At 49.9% G+C, this 16,703-nt stretch overlaps 1 protein-coding gene across 4 annotated transcripts in view; it reads right to left on the reverse strand.

The window, feature by feature from the left end:
* Nucleotides 1-16,703, reverse strand: part of ADGRB1 (adhesion G protein-coupled receptor B1) — a 719,771-nt gene that overhangs the window by 486,030 nt on the left and 217,038 nt on the right. For all 4 annotated transcript variants that reach the window (XM_075352815.1, XM_075352814.1, XM_075352813.1 and 1 more), the window contains exon 2: nucleotides 7,210-8,060. In XM_075352815.1, coding sequence (XP_075208930.1) covers nucleotides 7,210-7,927 — 718 coding nt within the window. In that variant the 5' untranslated portion in view covers nucleotides 7,928-8,060. The remainder of the gene's footprint in view (nucleotides 1-7,209; nucleotides 8,061-16,703) is intronic.

The following is a 16,703-nucleotide window of genomic DNA, read 5'->3' on the forward strand; positions in this document are numbered from 1 at the left end:
GCAGTCCTATGTAACACCACAGATAACACAGTGATATCTCTGAGTACAGATAATGTAGTAGATGTCACCTGCAGTCCTATGTAACACCACAGATAACACAGTGATATCTCTCTGAGTACAGATAATGTAGTAGATGTCACCTGCAGTCCTATGTAACACCACAGATAACACAGTGATATCTCTGAGTACAGATAATGTAGTAGATGTCACCGGCAGTCCTATGTAACACCACAGATAACACAGTGATATCTCTGAGCACAGATAATGTAGTAGATGTCACCTGCAGTCCTATGTAACACCACAGATAACACAGTGATATCTCTGAGTACAGATTATGTAGTAGATGTCACCTGCAGTCCTATGTAACACCACAGATAGCACAGTGATATCTCTCTGAGTACAGATAATGTGGTAGATGTCACCTGCAGTCCTATGTAACACCACAGATAACACAGTGATATCTCTCTGAGTACAGATAATGTAGTAGATGTCACCTGCAGTCCTATGTAACACCACAGATAACACAGTGATATCTCTGAGCACAGATAATGTAGTAGATGTCACCTGCAGTCCTATGTAACACCACAGATAACACAGTGATATCTCTGAGTACAGATTATGTAGTAGATGTCACCTGCAGTCCTATGTAACACCACAGATAGCACAGTGATATCTCTCTGAGTACAGATAATGTGGTAGATGTCACCTGCAGTCCTATGTAACACCACAGATAACACAGTGATATCTCTCTGAGTACAGATAATGTAGTAGATGTCACCTGCAGTCCTATGTAACACCACAGATAACACAGTGATATCTCTCTGAGTACAGATAATGTAGTAATGTCACCTGCAGTCCTATGTAACACCACAGATAACACAGTGATATCTCTCTGAGTACAGATAATGTAGTAGATGTTACCTGCAGTCCTATGTAACACCACAGATAACACAGTGATATCTCTCTGAGTACAGATAATGTAGTAGATGTCACCTGCAGTCCTATGTAACACCACAGATAACACAGTGATATCTCTCTGAGTACAGATAATGTAGTAGATGTCACCTGCAGTCCTATGTAACACCACAGATAACACAGTGATATCTCTCTGAGTACAGATAATGTAGTAATGTCACCTGCAGTCCTATGTAACACCACAGATAACACAGTAATATCTCTCTGAGTACAGATAATGTAGTAGATGTTACCTGCAGTCCTATGTAACACCACAGATAACACAGTGATATCTCTCTGAGTACAGATAATGTAGTAGATGTCACCTGCAGTCCTATGTAACACCACAGATAACACAGTGATATCTCTCTGAGTACAGATAATGTAGTAGATGTCACCTGCAGTCCTATGTAACACCACAGATAACACAGTGATATCTCTCTGAGTACAGATAATGTAGTAGATGTTACCTGCAGTCCTATGTAACACCACAGATAACACAGTGATATCTCTGAGTACAGATAATGTAGTAATGTCACCTGCAGTCCTATGTAACACCACAGATAACACAGTGATATCTCTCTGAGTACAGATAATGTAGATGTCACCTGCAGTCCTATGTAACACCACAGATAACACAGTGATATCTCTGAGCACAGATAATGTAGTAGATGTCACCTGCAGTCCTATGTAACACCACAGATAACACAGTGATATCTCTCTGAGTACAGATAATGTAGTAGATGTCACCTGCAGTCCTATGTAACACCACAGATAACACAGTGATATCTCTCTGAGTACAGATAATGTAGTAGATGTCACCTGCAGTCCTATGTAACAGCACAGATAACACAGTGATATCTCTGAGTACAGATAATGTAGTAGATGTCACCTGCAGTCCTATGTAACACCACAGATAACACAGTGATATCTCTGAGTACAGATAATGTAGTAGATGTCACCTGCAGTCCTATGTAACACCACAGATAACACAGTGATATCTCTCTGAGTACAGATAATGTAGTAGATGTCACCGGCAGTCCTATGTAACACCACAGATAACACAGTGATATCTCTGAGCACAGATAATGTAGTAGATGTCACCTGCAGTCCTATGTAACACCACAGATAACACAGTGATATCTCTGAGTACAGATTATGTAGTAGATGTCACCTGCAGTCCTATGTAACACCACAGATAGCACAGTGATATCTCTCTGAGTACAGATAATGTGGTAGATGTCACCTGCAGTCCTATGTAACACCACAGATAGCACAGTGATATCTCTCTGAGTACAGATAATGTAGTAGATGTCACCTGCAGTCCTATGTAACACCACAGATAACACAGTGATATCTCTCTGATTACAGATAATGTAGTAGATGTCACCGGCAGTCCTATGTAACACCACAGATAACACAGTGATATCTCTCTGAGTACAGATAATGTAGTAGATGTCACCTGCAGTCCTATGTAACACCACAGATAACACAGTGATATCTCTCTGAGTACAGATAATGTAGTAGATGTCACCTGCAGTCCTATGTAACACCACAGATAACAGTGATATCTCTGAGTACAGATAATGTAGTAGATGTCACCTGCAGTCCTATGTAACACCACAGATAACACAGTGATATCTCTCTGATTACAGATAATGTAGTAGATGTCACCGGCAGTCCTATGTAACACCACAGATAACACAGTGATATCTCTCTGAGTACAGATAATGTAGTAGAGGTCACCTGCAGTCCTATGTAACACCACAGATAACACAGTGATATCTCTCTGAGTACAGATAATGTAGTAGATGTCACCTGCAGTCCTATGTAACACCACAGATAACACAGTGATATCTCTCTGAGCACAGATAATGTAGTAGATGTCTCCTGCAGTCCTATGTAACACCACAGATAACACAGTGATATCTCTGAGTACAGATAATGTAGTAGATGTCACCTGCAGTCCCATGTAACACCACAGATAACACAGTGATATCTCTGAGTACAGATAATGTAGTAGATGTCACCTGCAGTCCTATGTAACACCACAGATAACACAGTGATATCTCTCTGAGTACAGATAATGTAGTAGATGTCACCTGCAGTCCTATGTAACACCACAGATAACACAGTGATATCTCTCTGAGTACAGATAATGTAGTAGATGTCACCTGCAGTCCCATGTAACACCACAGACTATAATATTGCAGATGTCTGTGCTCTCAGCACTGCTTCATTTACATGGGATACTGGAGACACATATGTGATGTCACCAAACATTGTGTCACATTACAAACTCATCTCTCAGTCTTTACATTATTGCACAAAATAACAAACTCAGCTCTGTCTTATATTTGTAGAAAGTTACACGCGCAGCAGAGTGATGATGACGTCTGTAAATCGCTGCGGGGATATTGGTGCCATATAAATGATGCTTTGTGCCAATGACAAATCCAGCTCCACTGCATTTATAAAAAACATAGATAACAGTTTCTAATGTTGATAAACTCAGCTCTGCTGCATCTGTGTGTGATCGCAGAGATCCACTGCGAGATCTCCATCCATTATGTCAAATGTTATATTTACATGTAGCACTGTACACAACAACACATTGAAGTGGTGCTGCAAATGGTTCCAAATGACAAACTCATCACTGCTACATCAGTTGATAAAACCAGAATTGACACATTGCGATGTCACTGCACCAAATCACAAATTCATATGTAAAATCACAGCTACCACATTGCGATGTTGTTATACACGGCTCTGCTACATATGTATACGCATTACAGATAAGCATATTGTGATATCAAAATGCAATATGTCAGATTACAAACTCAACTCTGCTACATCAAAATGTAAAATCACAGATAACACATTGTAATATCACTACACACTGTGCTAAGTGACAAAGCCAGCCCCGCTACATCTGGATGTAATATGAAGACATTGTGACACCACCATGCATTGTGCCAACAGACAAACCCAGCTCTACTACATTCATGTGTAAAATCACAGGTAACACATTGCAATATTTCTGGATATTATTGGCAATGTCAACGTCAGCTCTGCTACATCTCTAGAGATAAATGCAATGTGCCAAATTATAAACTCAGCTCAGCTACATTAAAATGTACAATTACACATAATACATTGCAATATTGCTTCACATTGTGCCAAATGACAAACTCGGCTCTGATGCATCTGAATGTAATAGTATAGATAACACATTGTTATATCACTGTGCATTATGCCAAGTGCAGCTCTACTACACTTGTGCCTGATAAACTCAACTCTGCTACATTCATATATGATATCACCGATAACACATTGTTATATTGCACACATTCTGCCCACTGACAAACTCAGCTCTGCTCCATCTGTATTTAATACATGAAATAAAAGCAATTTGCCCAATCACAAACTCAGCTCTGCTACATTAATATGCAAACATTAATATGCAACCCCACAGATAACACATTGCAATATTGCTATAAATTCTGCCTAATGACAAACTCGGCTCTACTATATTAATATGTAACGTTACAGATAACATATAACATACATTGTGCTCAATGACAAACTCAGTTTTAAACATCTACGTGTCCGATCCCAAGCTCAGCTCTGCTACATTCTGTCCTCTACCATTCATCTGTCCTCAACTCAGGACTGCTACACCCACCTCTCCTCTCTCCAGCCCAGCTGTGCTAAAGTCACTTGTCCTCCGTCCCCTCCACTTGGCTCTGCTACATCTAGCTGTTCCCCCTGCTGAGCTCTGCTACATCCTCCTTTCCTCCAACACCTATGCGATATCCACCTGTCCTCCCCCAGCTCTGCTACATCCACCTGTATTCCCTTCAGTGAGAGCTCGGCTACATTCACATGTCCTTTTCCTCTCAACTCTGCTACATCCACTCATCCACCCACTGGTTCTGCTACACTCCCCCAACTCTGCTGCATCCACCTGTATACCCCCCCCCCCCCCCCCCCACTAAGCTGTGCTATATCCACCTGTCCATCTTCAACTTTGTTTCAGCCACCTGTCCCCCTGCTGGGCTCTGCTACATTTACCTATTTTCCGCTCGGCTCTGCTACATCCACCTATCCCGCACTTGGCTCTGCTACATACATCTGTCCCTCGCTCAGCTCTGCTACATCCAACTGTCCTCCATAGCTGGGCTCTGCTACATCCATCTGTTTCCCCCGCTGAGATCTGCTACGTCTACCTGTCCTCCCCTGCTCAGCTCTGCTACATCCACCTGCCGTACCTCCCCACCCCTGTTCGGCTCTGGCTACATCCACCTTTCCTCCCCCAGCTCTGCTACATCCACTTATCCTCCCCTACTGGGCTCTGCTACATCAACCTGTCCAACTCAAGCTATCCTACATGCACCTGTCCTCCCCCACTTTGCACTGCTACATCCATCTATCCTGCCCAGCTCGGCTCTGCTACATCCACTTGTCCTCCCCGTTCAGCTCTCCTGCATCCACCTGTTCCTCCCCAAGCTCTGCTACACCCAACTGCTCTCCACCACTCAGCTCTGCTACACCCACCTATCCTCCCCAACATGGCTCTGCTAAATCAACTTGTCTCCCCCTCTTGTGTCTGCTACATCCATCTGTCATCCCCTGTTCAGCGCTGCTACATCCACCTGTCCCCTGCTCGGCACTACTACATGCCCCTTTTATTCCCCCGAGCTCTGCTACATCCATTTGTCCTCTGCTCAGCTCTCAGCTCTGCTGCATCCACCTGTCCCCCGCTCAGTTGTGCTACATCCACCTTAGTCTTCCCAGCTCTGCAACATTCACCTGTCCTCCCCCAGCTCTGCTACATCTATCTATTCCCCCGCTCAGCTCTGCCACATCCACCTGTCCCCCACTCAGCTCTGCCACATCCACCTGTCCCCCACTCAGCTCTGCCACATCCACCTGTCCCCCACTCAGCTCTGCCACATCCACCTGTCCCCCACTCAGCTTTGCTACATCCACCTCTTCTCCCCTGGTCCGCTACATCCACCTCTGCTCCCCTACATCTCCCTGTCCCCCTAGCTCTGCTACATTCACCTGTCCTCCCCAGCTCCGCTAGATCCACCTGTCCTGTTCCGCTCAGCTTTGCTACACCCACCTATCTTCCGCTGAGCTCTGCTACATCCACCTGTCCTCCGCAGCTCAGCTGTGCTACATCCACCTGTCCCCCGCTTAGGTCTTCTACATCCACCTGTACTCCCCCAGCACTGCTATATCCACCTATCCTCCCCCACGCAACTCCGCTACATCCCCCAGTCCTCCTCCCCCGCTCAGCTCCGCTACATCCTCCAGTCCTCCTCCTCCGCTCAGCCCCGGTACATCCTCACAACCTCCTCCTCCGCTCAGCCCCGGTACATCCTCCCGACCTCCCCCGCTTAGCCCAGCTTCATCCTCCCGTCCTCCCCCGCTCAGCTCCGCTACACTCCCGTCCTCCCCGGCTCAGCTCTGCTACACCCCTGTCCTCCCTTGCTCAGCTCCGGTACATCCCAGTCCTCCTCCCCGGCTCAGCTCCGCTACACCCCCCAGTTCTCCTCCCCCGCTCAGCTCCGTTACATCCCCCAGTCCTCCTCCCCCACTCAGGTCCGCTACATCCCCCAGTCCTCCTCCCCCGCTCAGTTCCGCTACATCCCCCAGTCCTCCCCCCCCAGCTCAGTTCCGCTACATCCCCCAGTCCTCCTCCCCGGCTCAGCTCTGCTACACCCCCGTCCTCCCCGGCTCAGCTCTGCTACACCCCCGTCCTCCCCCGCTCAGCTCCGCTACATCCTCCCCCGCTCAGCCCCGGCACATCCTCCCGTTCTCCCCCGCTCAGCCCCGGCACATCCTCCCGTCCTCCCCCGCTCAGCTCCGCTACATCCTCCCCCGCTCAGCCCCGGTACATCCTCCCGTCCTCCCCCGCTCAGCCCCGGTACATCCTCCCGTCCTCCCCCACTCAGCTCCGCTACATCCTCCCCCGCTCAGCCCCGGTACATCCTCCCATCCTCCCCCGCCGCTCAGCTCCGCTACATCCTCCCCCGCTCAGCCCCGGTACATCCTCTCGTCCTCCCCCGCTCAGCCCCGGTACATCCTCTCGTCCTCCCCCGCTCAGCCCCGGTACATCCTCTCGTCCTCCCCCGCTCAGCCCCGGTACATCCTCCCGTCCTCCCCCGCTCAGCCCCGGTATATCCTCCCATCCTCCCCCCTCCCCCGCTCAGCCCCGGCACATCCCCCTCCCCCGGCGTCTCTCACCCTGCACATCGCCGCTGTCCCGGTTGCCGCTCATGCAGTTCTCCAGGTAGATCCCGTCCTGGTAGCAGTCGCCCCTCTTCCTGGGGGTCGGCGGGGGGTCTCCGCTCTGCACCTCCCCGTCGTGGCAGGCGCAGGGGGTCTGCATGATGCCGCAGGGGTGGAGGCTGCTGCTGCTGGTCAGGCAGGTGTGCAGCCACTTGCACAGCATCTGGCAGGCGGCTTTCCGGGGGCTGCGGTTCCCCAGGACCAGGTACTCCAGGGAGAAGTCTGCGCCCTGCGGCCGGGGGCTCTTCCACTGCAGCCGGGGGGCGTCCTTGCGGGGCGGGCTCTGGCGCATCTGCAGGAACTGCTTGTTGGACTGCAGGAAGGAGAACTGCACGGAGGGGTCGCACAGCTGCAGGACGTCGTCGAAGCTCTCCATGCCCAGGTAGGTGCGCGTGGACTCCAGGAACGAGTCGAACTGCGCGGTGCGGATCCGCTGCTGCTCGCAGATGCCGGCCGGCTTCGACACCTTCACGTACAGCGTGTACCGGCGCGGGTCCGGGTTCTGCACGATCCAGGCGCACGACGAGCTGTTCAGCGGGAAGAGCGACAACGACGAGAAGTGTCCGTAGAATTCCCCCTGCACCTGCGTCGTGCAAGAGCCGAGTCCCAGGTCCAGGCAGGAGGCGGCCGGGCACAGCAGCAGCAGCAGCAGGGCGAGCGGGCAGCGCCTCATCCTAGGTCCCGGCTCCTGTGGAAGTGCAGGTAATTGGCAGCCACGGGCCAGATCTGGGACATAACAGGTGGAGGCTTCACAGCGGAGGCTGGAGAGCTGGAGTCAGGCGCCCCCTGGTGGCCGCTGCGGGGACCTAGGAGAGAAGAGACACGGTAAGAAGCGGAGCGAGGAGCAGCGACAACATGACAGCTACAGTGTGCGCCATAAACCGAGAAAACTGCGACATTACAGCTACAGTGTGCGCTATAAACATAGAGGAGACAGAGAGGGGGACCTAGGAGAGAAGAGACACGGTGAGAAGCGAGGACACAGCCACATGACAGCTACAGTGTGCGCTATAAACAGAGAAAACTGCGACATGACAGCTACAGTGTGCGCTATAAACAGAGAAAACTGCGACATGACAGCTACAGTGTGCGCTATAAACATAGAGGAGACAGAGAGGGGGACAGAGGAGAGAAGAGACACGGTAAGAAGCGGAGCGAGGAAACAGCCACCTCACAGCTACAGTGTGCGCCATAAACAGAGCAGACAGCGACATGACAGCTACAGTGTGCGCTATAAACGGAGGAGAAACTGAGGAAAACTGCGACATCACAGCTACAGTGTGCGCCATGTGAGGAGGGACGGGGACAGAGGAAAGCTAAGACAATACACAGCTCTGGCAAATATTAAGAGACCACTTCCAAATTTTTAGTTTTTCTGATTTTTCTGTTTATATTTTTGAGTAATCTGTAAATTGTTCTTTATTCTATAATCTACTGACCACGTCTCCAAATTTCCAAGCAATACATTTTGTATTTTTTTTTCTGAAAATGAGAATTGGTGAACATAACAGAACACATTGATTTCATCACCTCAAATAATGCAAAGAAAACAAGTTCCTAATCATTTACACACAACAATACTAATAATGTTTCCCCTCAGGAAGATTCAGAAATCAATATTTTGTGGAATATCCATGATGTTTAATCCCAGCTTTCATGTGTCTTGGCCGCTTTCCACCGGTCTTCACACTGCTTTTGGGTGACCTTATGCCACTCCTGGTGCAGTTCTTCTTTGTTTGATGACTTGTGACTATTTATCTTCCTTTTTATTAGATTCCAGAGGTTTTCAGTGGGGTTCAGGTCTGGAGATTGGGCTGGCCATGACAGGGTTTTGATGTGGTGGTCCTTCATCCACACATTGGTGACCTAGCTGTGTGGCATGGTGCATTGTCCTGCTGGATAAACCAGTCCTCAGAGTTGGGGAACATTGCCTGAGCAGAAGGAAGCAGCTGTTTTTCCAGGATAACCTTGTATGCGGCTTGATTCATACGTCTTTTGCAAATGTAATCTGCCCAATTCCAGCCTTGCTGAAGCCTCCCCAGATTATCACCGATCCTCCACCACATTTCACAGTGGGTGGAAGACATTGTGGCTTGTACGCCTCTCCAGGTCTCCGTCTAACCATAAGACGACCAGGTGCTGGGCAAAGCTGAAAGTTACTCATCAGAGAAGATGACCTTACTCCAGAAATTGGGCAGATTGAACTTTGCGAAGGACGTATGAATCAAGCCGCATACAAGGTTATCCTGGAAAAACAGCTGCTTCCTTCTGCTCAGGCAATGTTCCCCAACTCTGAGGACTGGTTATTCCAGCAGGACAATGCACCGTGCCACACAGCTAGGTCACCAATGTGTGGGTGAAGGACCACCACATCAAAACCCTGTCATGGCCAGCCCAAGCCCCAGACCTGAACCCCATTTACAAATGAAAATGAAAAATGAATATTGGATGCCTGACCGCAATCTGTTACTGTTTTCCCTCGACTCCCTTGTTAGGAAAACGGATGCTGCAAATATTAATTTTTTCAAAATGGATAAAAAAAAGTTTGTTTTGTCACTGGATTTCTGCAGGATCCTAATGGATCATTACTGCACTCGTGATATTGGGGGGGCTCCATGCTTTGGTGCTGAACCTGCTCAGATCACTGCTGGGAACGGGTGAGAGCAGATACAACGTGTCCAGTGTGAAAGGGTCCATGTGTTAGTGCCGGCCCTGCCAGGAACGCTGTAAAACCGCAACACCTAGAAAACGGGTGCAACATGGAAACCAAAATATAAAGAAGAGAAACCAAAGATGCACTTTGGTCTCCACTTCTCGTCCGTCTGTAGCACATTCGCTTTTTCACTGTTGGGAGCCGTCCTGTGAGCGGAGACCCCCCCTTCCCCAGGTCCGATGTCCTGTGAGTGGAGAGACCCCCCCTTCCCCAGGTCCGATGTCCTGTGAGCGGAGAGACCCCCCCCTTCCCCAGGTCCGATGTCCTGTGAGCGGAGAGACCCCCCCTTCCCCAGGTCCGATGTCCTGTGAGCGGAGAGACCCCCCCTTCCCCAGGTCCGATGTCCTGTGAGCGGAGAGACCCCCCTTCCCCAGGTCCGATGTCCTGTGAGCGGAGAGACCCCCCCTTCCCCAGATCCGATGTCCTGTGAGCGGAGAGACCCCCCCCTTCCCCAGGTCCAATGTCCTGTGAGCGGAGAGACCCCCCCTTCCCCAGGTCCGATGTCCTGTGAGCGGAGAGACCTCCCCTTCCCCAGGTCCGATGTCCTGTGAGCGGAGAGACCCCCCCTTCCCCAGATCCAATGTCCTGTGAGCGGAGAGACCCCCCCTTCCCCAGATCCAATGTCCTGTGAGCGGAGAGACCCCCCCTTCCCCAGATCCAATGTCCTGTGAGCGGAGAGACCCCCCCTTCCCCAGATCCAATGTCCTGTGAGCGGAGAGACCCCCCCTTCCCCAGATCCAATGTCCTGTGAGCGGAGAGACCCCCCTTCCCCAGGTCCGATGTCCTGTGAGCGGAGAGACCCCCCCTTCCCCAGATCCGATGTCCTGTGAGCGGAGAGACCCCCCCCCTTCCCCAGGTCCAATGTCCTGTGAGCGGAGAGACCCCCCCTTCCCCAGGTCCGATGTCCTGTGAGCGGAGAGACCTCCCCTTCCCCAGGTCCGATGTCCTGTGAGCGGAGAGACCCCCCCTTCCCCAGATCCAATGTCCTGTGAGCGGAGAGACCCCCCCTTCCCCAGATCCAATGTCCTGTGAGCGGAGAGACCCCCCCTTCCCCAGATCCAATGTCCTGTGAGCGGAGAGACCCCCCCTTCCCCAGATCCAATGTCCTGTGAGCGGAGAGACCCCCCCTTCCCCAGATCCAATGTCCTGTGAGAGGAGAGACCCCCCCTTCCCCAGGTCCGATGTCCTGTGAGCGGAGAGACCCCCCCTTCCCCAGGTCCGATGTCCTGTGAGCGGAGAGACCCCCCCTTCCCCAGATCCAATGTCCTGTGAGCGGAGAGACCCCCCCTTCCCCAGGTCCGATGTCCTGTGATTCCCACCTCACCCTCAGAGAAGATCCAAAACCCAAGACAGAACTTCTCGCTGCATTTTTTTGGTGTTGATGTCACAGATGAAAAAATAAAGACCGAGAACTGGAGCCTTTCACCAGATCTAATCCACAACAATGGCAAATAAAGTGCGGATTACGGGAGGAACGCCGATCCCACCGTCTCCTGCTCCATCTTCCAAAGAGGCTTTGATAATCAAGGAAGATCAGAATTATTTCTACCGTCAAAAGTGGAAAAAAAGAGAGAAAAACATCTCCCCCGAGAGTGACGATCCCTAAAGACCCCCCCGAAGCAACAAGCGCAGCGCTCAGGCAGCAGAAGACCTACATTTGGTGTTGAGACTGCAAAGACATGGATTTCCCAAGCAATTAAGACTTGATTGATGCCGGAAATGTGGAAGCTGAGTCTCACTGGGTCCCATAGAAGGTGTCGCCCTCTAGTGTTTATTACTAGGTGATACTACTGGTGGCAGCCATTATGGTAACCATTGGGGCTGCACCACTCCTCTTTGGGCTTGCTTACACCATATATGTTTGTGTCTGTAGCACTAGGGCTTTACTCATGCACCAGAGCGCTCAGGATGAGCAAATCTCGGAGGTCCACAGTGCCTGGTGCTCGGGGAGGACGGAGAAGAAGGTGACTGGTCAGCGCTGTCCATGGCTGCATCTATGGGGGGTCCGGCTCTCGGAGTGCAGGAATTATAGGACGTGTATGGAGGAGATGGGACATTTCATCATGGAGCTGCCGCACTGCCTGGGGTTTGGAGCTTTGTATCAGGAATGTGGAGCCGCAGGAATATCAAGATAGATGAAGAGGTGAAGGGACAGAAGCGGGAAGAAGCCACCAGAGATTAGTATATAGGATGTATACTGAGCTCCAAAACCACGGAAGTGAGCCACTGGATCACCACCACCCTCATCATCATCATCATCACCTCCACCAGCATCATCACCTCCACCAGCATCATCACCATCATCACCTCCACCAGCATCATCACCATCATCATCATCACCTCCACCAGCATCATTCCCATCACCATCATCATCACCTCCACCAGCATCATCACCATCACCATCATCATCATCACCTCCACCAGCATCATTCCCATCACCATCATCATCATCATCACCAGCATCATTCCCATCACCATCATCATCACCATCATCATCATCACCTCCACCAGCATCATCACCATCACCATCATCATCATCGCCTCCACCAGCATCATTCCCATCACCATCATCATCATCACCTCCACCAGCATCATCACCATCATCATCATCATCATCGCCTCCACCAGCATCATTCCCATCACCATCATCATCACCTCCACCAGCATCATCACCATCATCATCATCATCATCGCCTCCACCAGCATCATTCCCATCACCATCATCATCACCTCCACCAGCATCATCACCATCACCATCATCATCATCACCTCCACCAGCATCATTCCCATCACCATCATCATCATCACCTCCACCAGCATCATTCCCATCACCATCATCATCACCTCCACCAGCATCATCACCATCACCATCATCATCATCACCTCCACCAGCATCATTCCCATCACCATCATCATCATCACCTCCACCAGCATCATTCCCATCACCATCATCATCACCTCCACCAGCATGATTCCCATCACCATCATCATCACCTCCACCAGCATCATTCCCATCACCATCATCATCACCTCCACCAGCATCATCACCATCACCATCATCATCATCACCTCCACCAGCATCATCACCATCACCATCATCATCATCACCTCCACCAGCATCATTCCCATCACCATCATCATCATCACCTCCACCAGCATCATCACCATCACCATCATCATCATCACCTCCACCAGCATCATTCCCATCACCATCATCATCACCTCCACCAGCATCATCACCATCATCATCATCACTTCCACCAGCATCATTCCCATCACCATCATCATCACCCTCACCAGCATCATCACCATCACCATCATCATCACCTGCACCAGCATCATCACCATCACCATCATCATCATCACCTCCACCAGCATCATCACCATCATCATCACCTCCACCAGCATCATCACCATCACCATCATCATCACCTCCACCAGCATCATCACCATCACCATCATCATCATCACCTCCACCAGGATCATCACCATCACCATCATCATCACCTCCACCAGCATCATCATCATCACCTCCACCAGCATCATCACCATTACCATCATCATCATCACCTCCACCAGCATCATCACCATCATCATCATCACCTCCACCAGCATCATCACCATCATCATCACCTCCACCAGCATCATCACCATCATCATCATCACCTCCACCAGCATCATCACCATCATCATCATCATCACCTCCACCAGCATCATTCCCATCACCATCATCATCACCTCCACCAGCATCATTCCCATCATCATCACCTCCACCAGCATCATTCCCATCACCATCATCATCACCTCCACCAGCATCATTCCCATCATCATCACCTCCACCAGCATCATTCCCATCACCATCATCACCTCCACCAGCATCATCACCATCATCATCACCTCCACCAGCATCATTCCCATCACCATCATCATCACCTCCACCAGCATCATTCCCATCACCATCATCATCACCTCCACCAGCATCATTCCCATCACCATCATCATCACCTCCACCAGCATCATTCCCATCATCATCATCACCTCCACCAGCATCATCACCATCACCATCCTCATCACCTCCACCAGCATCATTCCCATCACCATCATCATCATCATCACCTCCACCAGTATCATCACCATCATCATCATCATAACCTCCACCAGCATCATTCCCATCACCATCCTCATCACCTCCACCAGCATCATTCCCATCACCATCATCATAACCTCCACCAGCATCATTCCCATCACCATCATCATCACCTCCACCAGCATCATTCCCATCACCATCATCATCACCTCCACCAGCATCATTCCCATCACCATCATCATCACCTCCACCAGCATCATTCCCATCACCATCATCATCACCTCCACCAGCATCATTCCCATCACCATCATCATCATCATCACCAGCATCATTCCCATCACCATCATCATCACCTCCACCAGCATCATTCCCATCACCATCATCATCACCTCCACCAGCATCATTCCCATCACCATCATCATCATCATCACCTCCACCAGTATCATCACCATCATCATCATCATAACCTCCACCAGCATCATTCCCATCACCATCCTCATCACCTCCACCAGCATCATTCCCATCACCATCATCATCACCTCCACCAGCATCATTCCCATCACCATCATCATCACCTCCACCAGCATCATTCCCATCACCATCATCATCATCACCTCCACCAGCATCATTCCCATCACCATCATCATCACCTCCACCAGCATCATTCCCATCACCATCATCATCATCATCACCAGCATCATTCCCATCACCATCATCATCACCTCCACCAGCATCATTCCCATCACCATCATCATCATCACCTCCACCAGCATCATTCCCATCACCATCATCATCATCACCTCCACCAGCATGATTCCCATCACCATCATCATCACCTCCACCAGCATCATCACCATCACCATCATCATCATCATCACCTCCACCAGCATCATTCCCATCACCATCATCATCACCTCCACCAGCATCATCACCATCATCATCATCATCACCTCCACCAGCATCATTACCATCACCATCATCATCATCATCACCTCCACCAGCATCATTCCCATCACCATCATCATCACCTCCACCAGCATCATCACCATCACCATCATCATCATCATCACCTCCACCAGCATCATTCCCATCACCATCATCATCACCTCCACCAGCATCATCACCATCATCATCATCATCACCTCCACCAGCATCATTACCATCACCATCATCATCATCATCACCTCCACCAGCATCATTCCCATCACCATCATCATCACCTCCACCAGCATCATTCCCATCACCATCATCATCATCATCACCTCCACCAGCATCATTCCCATCACCATCATCACCTCCACCAGCATCATTCCCATCACCATCATCATCATCATCACCAGCATCATTCCCATCACCATCATCATCACCTCCACCAGCATCATTCCCATCACCATCATCATCATCACCTCCACCAGCATCATTCCCATCACCATCATCATCATCACCTCCACCAGCATCATTCCCATCACCATCATCACCATCACCATCATCATCATCATCACCTCCACCAGCATCATTCCCATCACCATCATCATCACCTCCACCAGCATCATCACCATCATCATCATCATCACCTCCACCAGCATCATTACCATCACCATCATCATCATCATCACCTCCACCAGCATCATTCCCATCACCATCATCATCACCTCCACCAGCATCATTCCCATCACCATCATCACCTCCACCAGCATCATTCCCATCACCATCATCATCATCATCACCTCCACCAGCATCATTCCCATCACCATCATCACCTCCACCAGCATCATTCCCATCACCATCATCATCATCATCACCTCCACCAGCATCATTCCCATCACCATCATCATCATCATCACCTCCACCAGCATCATTCCCATCACCATCATCATCACCTCCACCAGCATCATTCCCATCACCATCATCATCACCTCCACCAGCATCATTCCCATCACCATCATCATCACCTCCACCAGCATCATTCCCATCACCATCATCATCACCTCCACCAGCATCATTCCCATCACCATCATCATCACCTCCACCAGCATCATTCCCATCACCATCATCATCATCATCACCAGCATCATTCCCATCACCATCATCATCACCTCCACCAGCATCATTCCCATCACCATCATCATCATCACCTCCACCAGCATCATTCCCATCACCATCATCATCATCACCTCCACCAGCATGATTCCCATCACCATCATCATCACCTCCACCAGCATCATCACCATCACCATCATCATCATCATCACCTCCACCAGCATCATTCCCATCACCATCATCATCACCTCCACCAGCATCATTCCCATCACCATCATCACCTCCACCAGCATCATTCCCATCACCATCATCATCACCTCCACCAGCATCATTCCCATCACTATCATCATCATCATCACCAGCATCATTCCCATCACCATCATCACCTCCACCAGCATCATCACCATCATCATCATCATCACCTCCACCAGCATCATTCCCATCACCATCATCATCACCTACGGCCTCAACATCCACACCAGCGCCATCATGATCAATAGCCTCAACGTCACTCCCGTCATCAGATTCATCACCATAATCATTACTTACACTACAAGCATTAACCTCATGATAGTCTCCACTACTATGCACACCATCATCATCATCCTG

Source organism: Anomaloglossus baeobatrachus, chromosome 6, assembly GCF_048569485.1.
Source record: "Anomaloglossus baeobatrachus isolate aAnoBae1 chromosome 6, aAnoBae1.hap1, whole genome shotgun sequence".
Classification (NCBI taxonomy): domain Eukaryota; kingdom Metazoa; phylum Chordata; class Amphibia; order Anura; family Aromobatidae; genus Anomaloglossus; species Anomaloglossus baeobatrachus.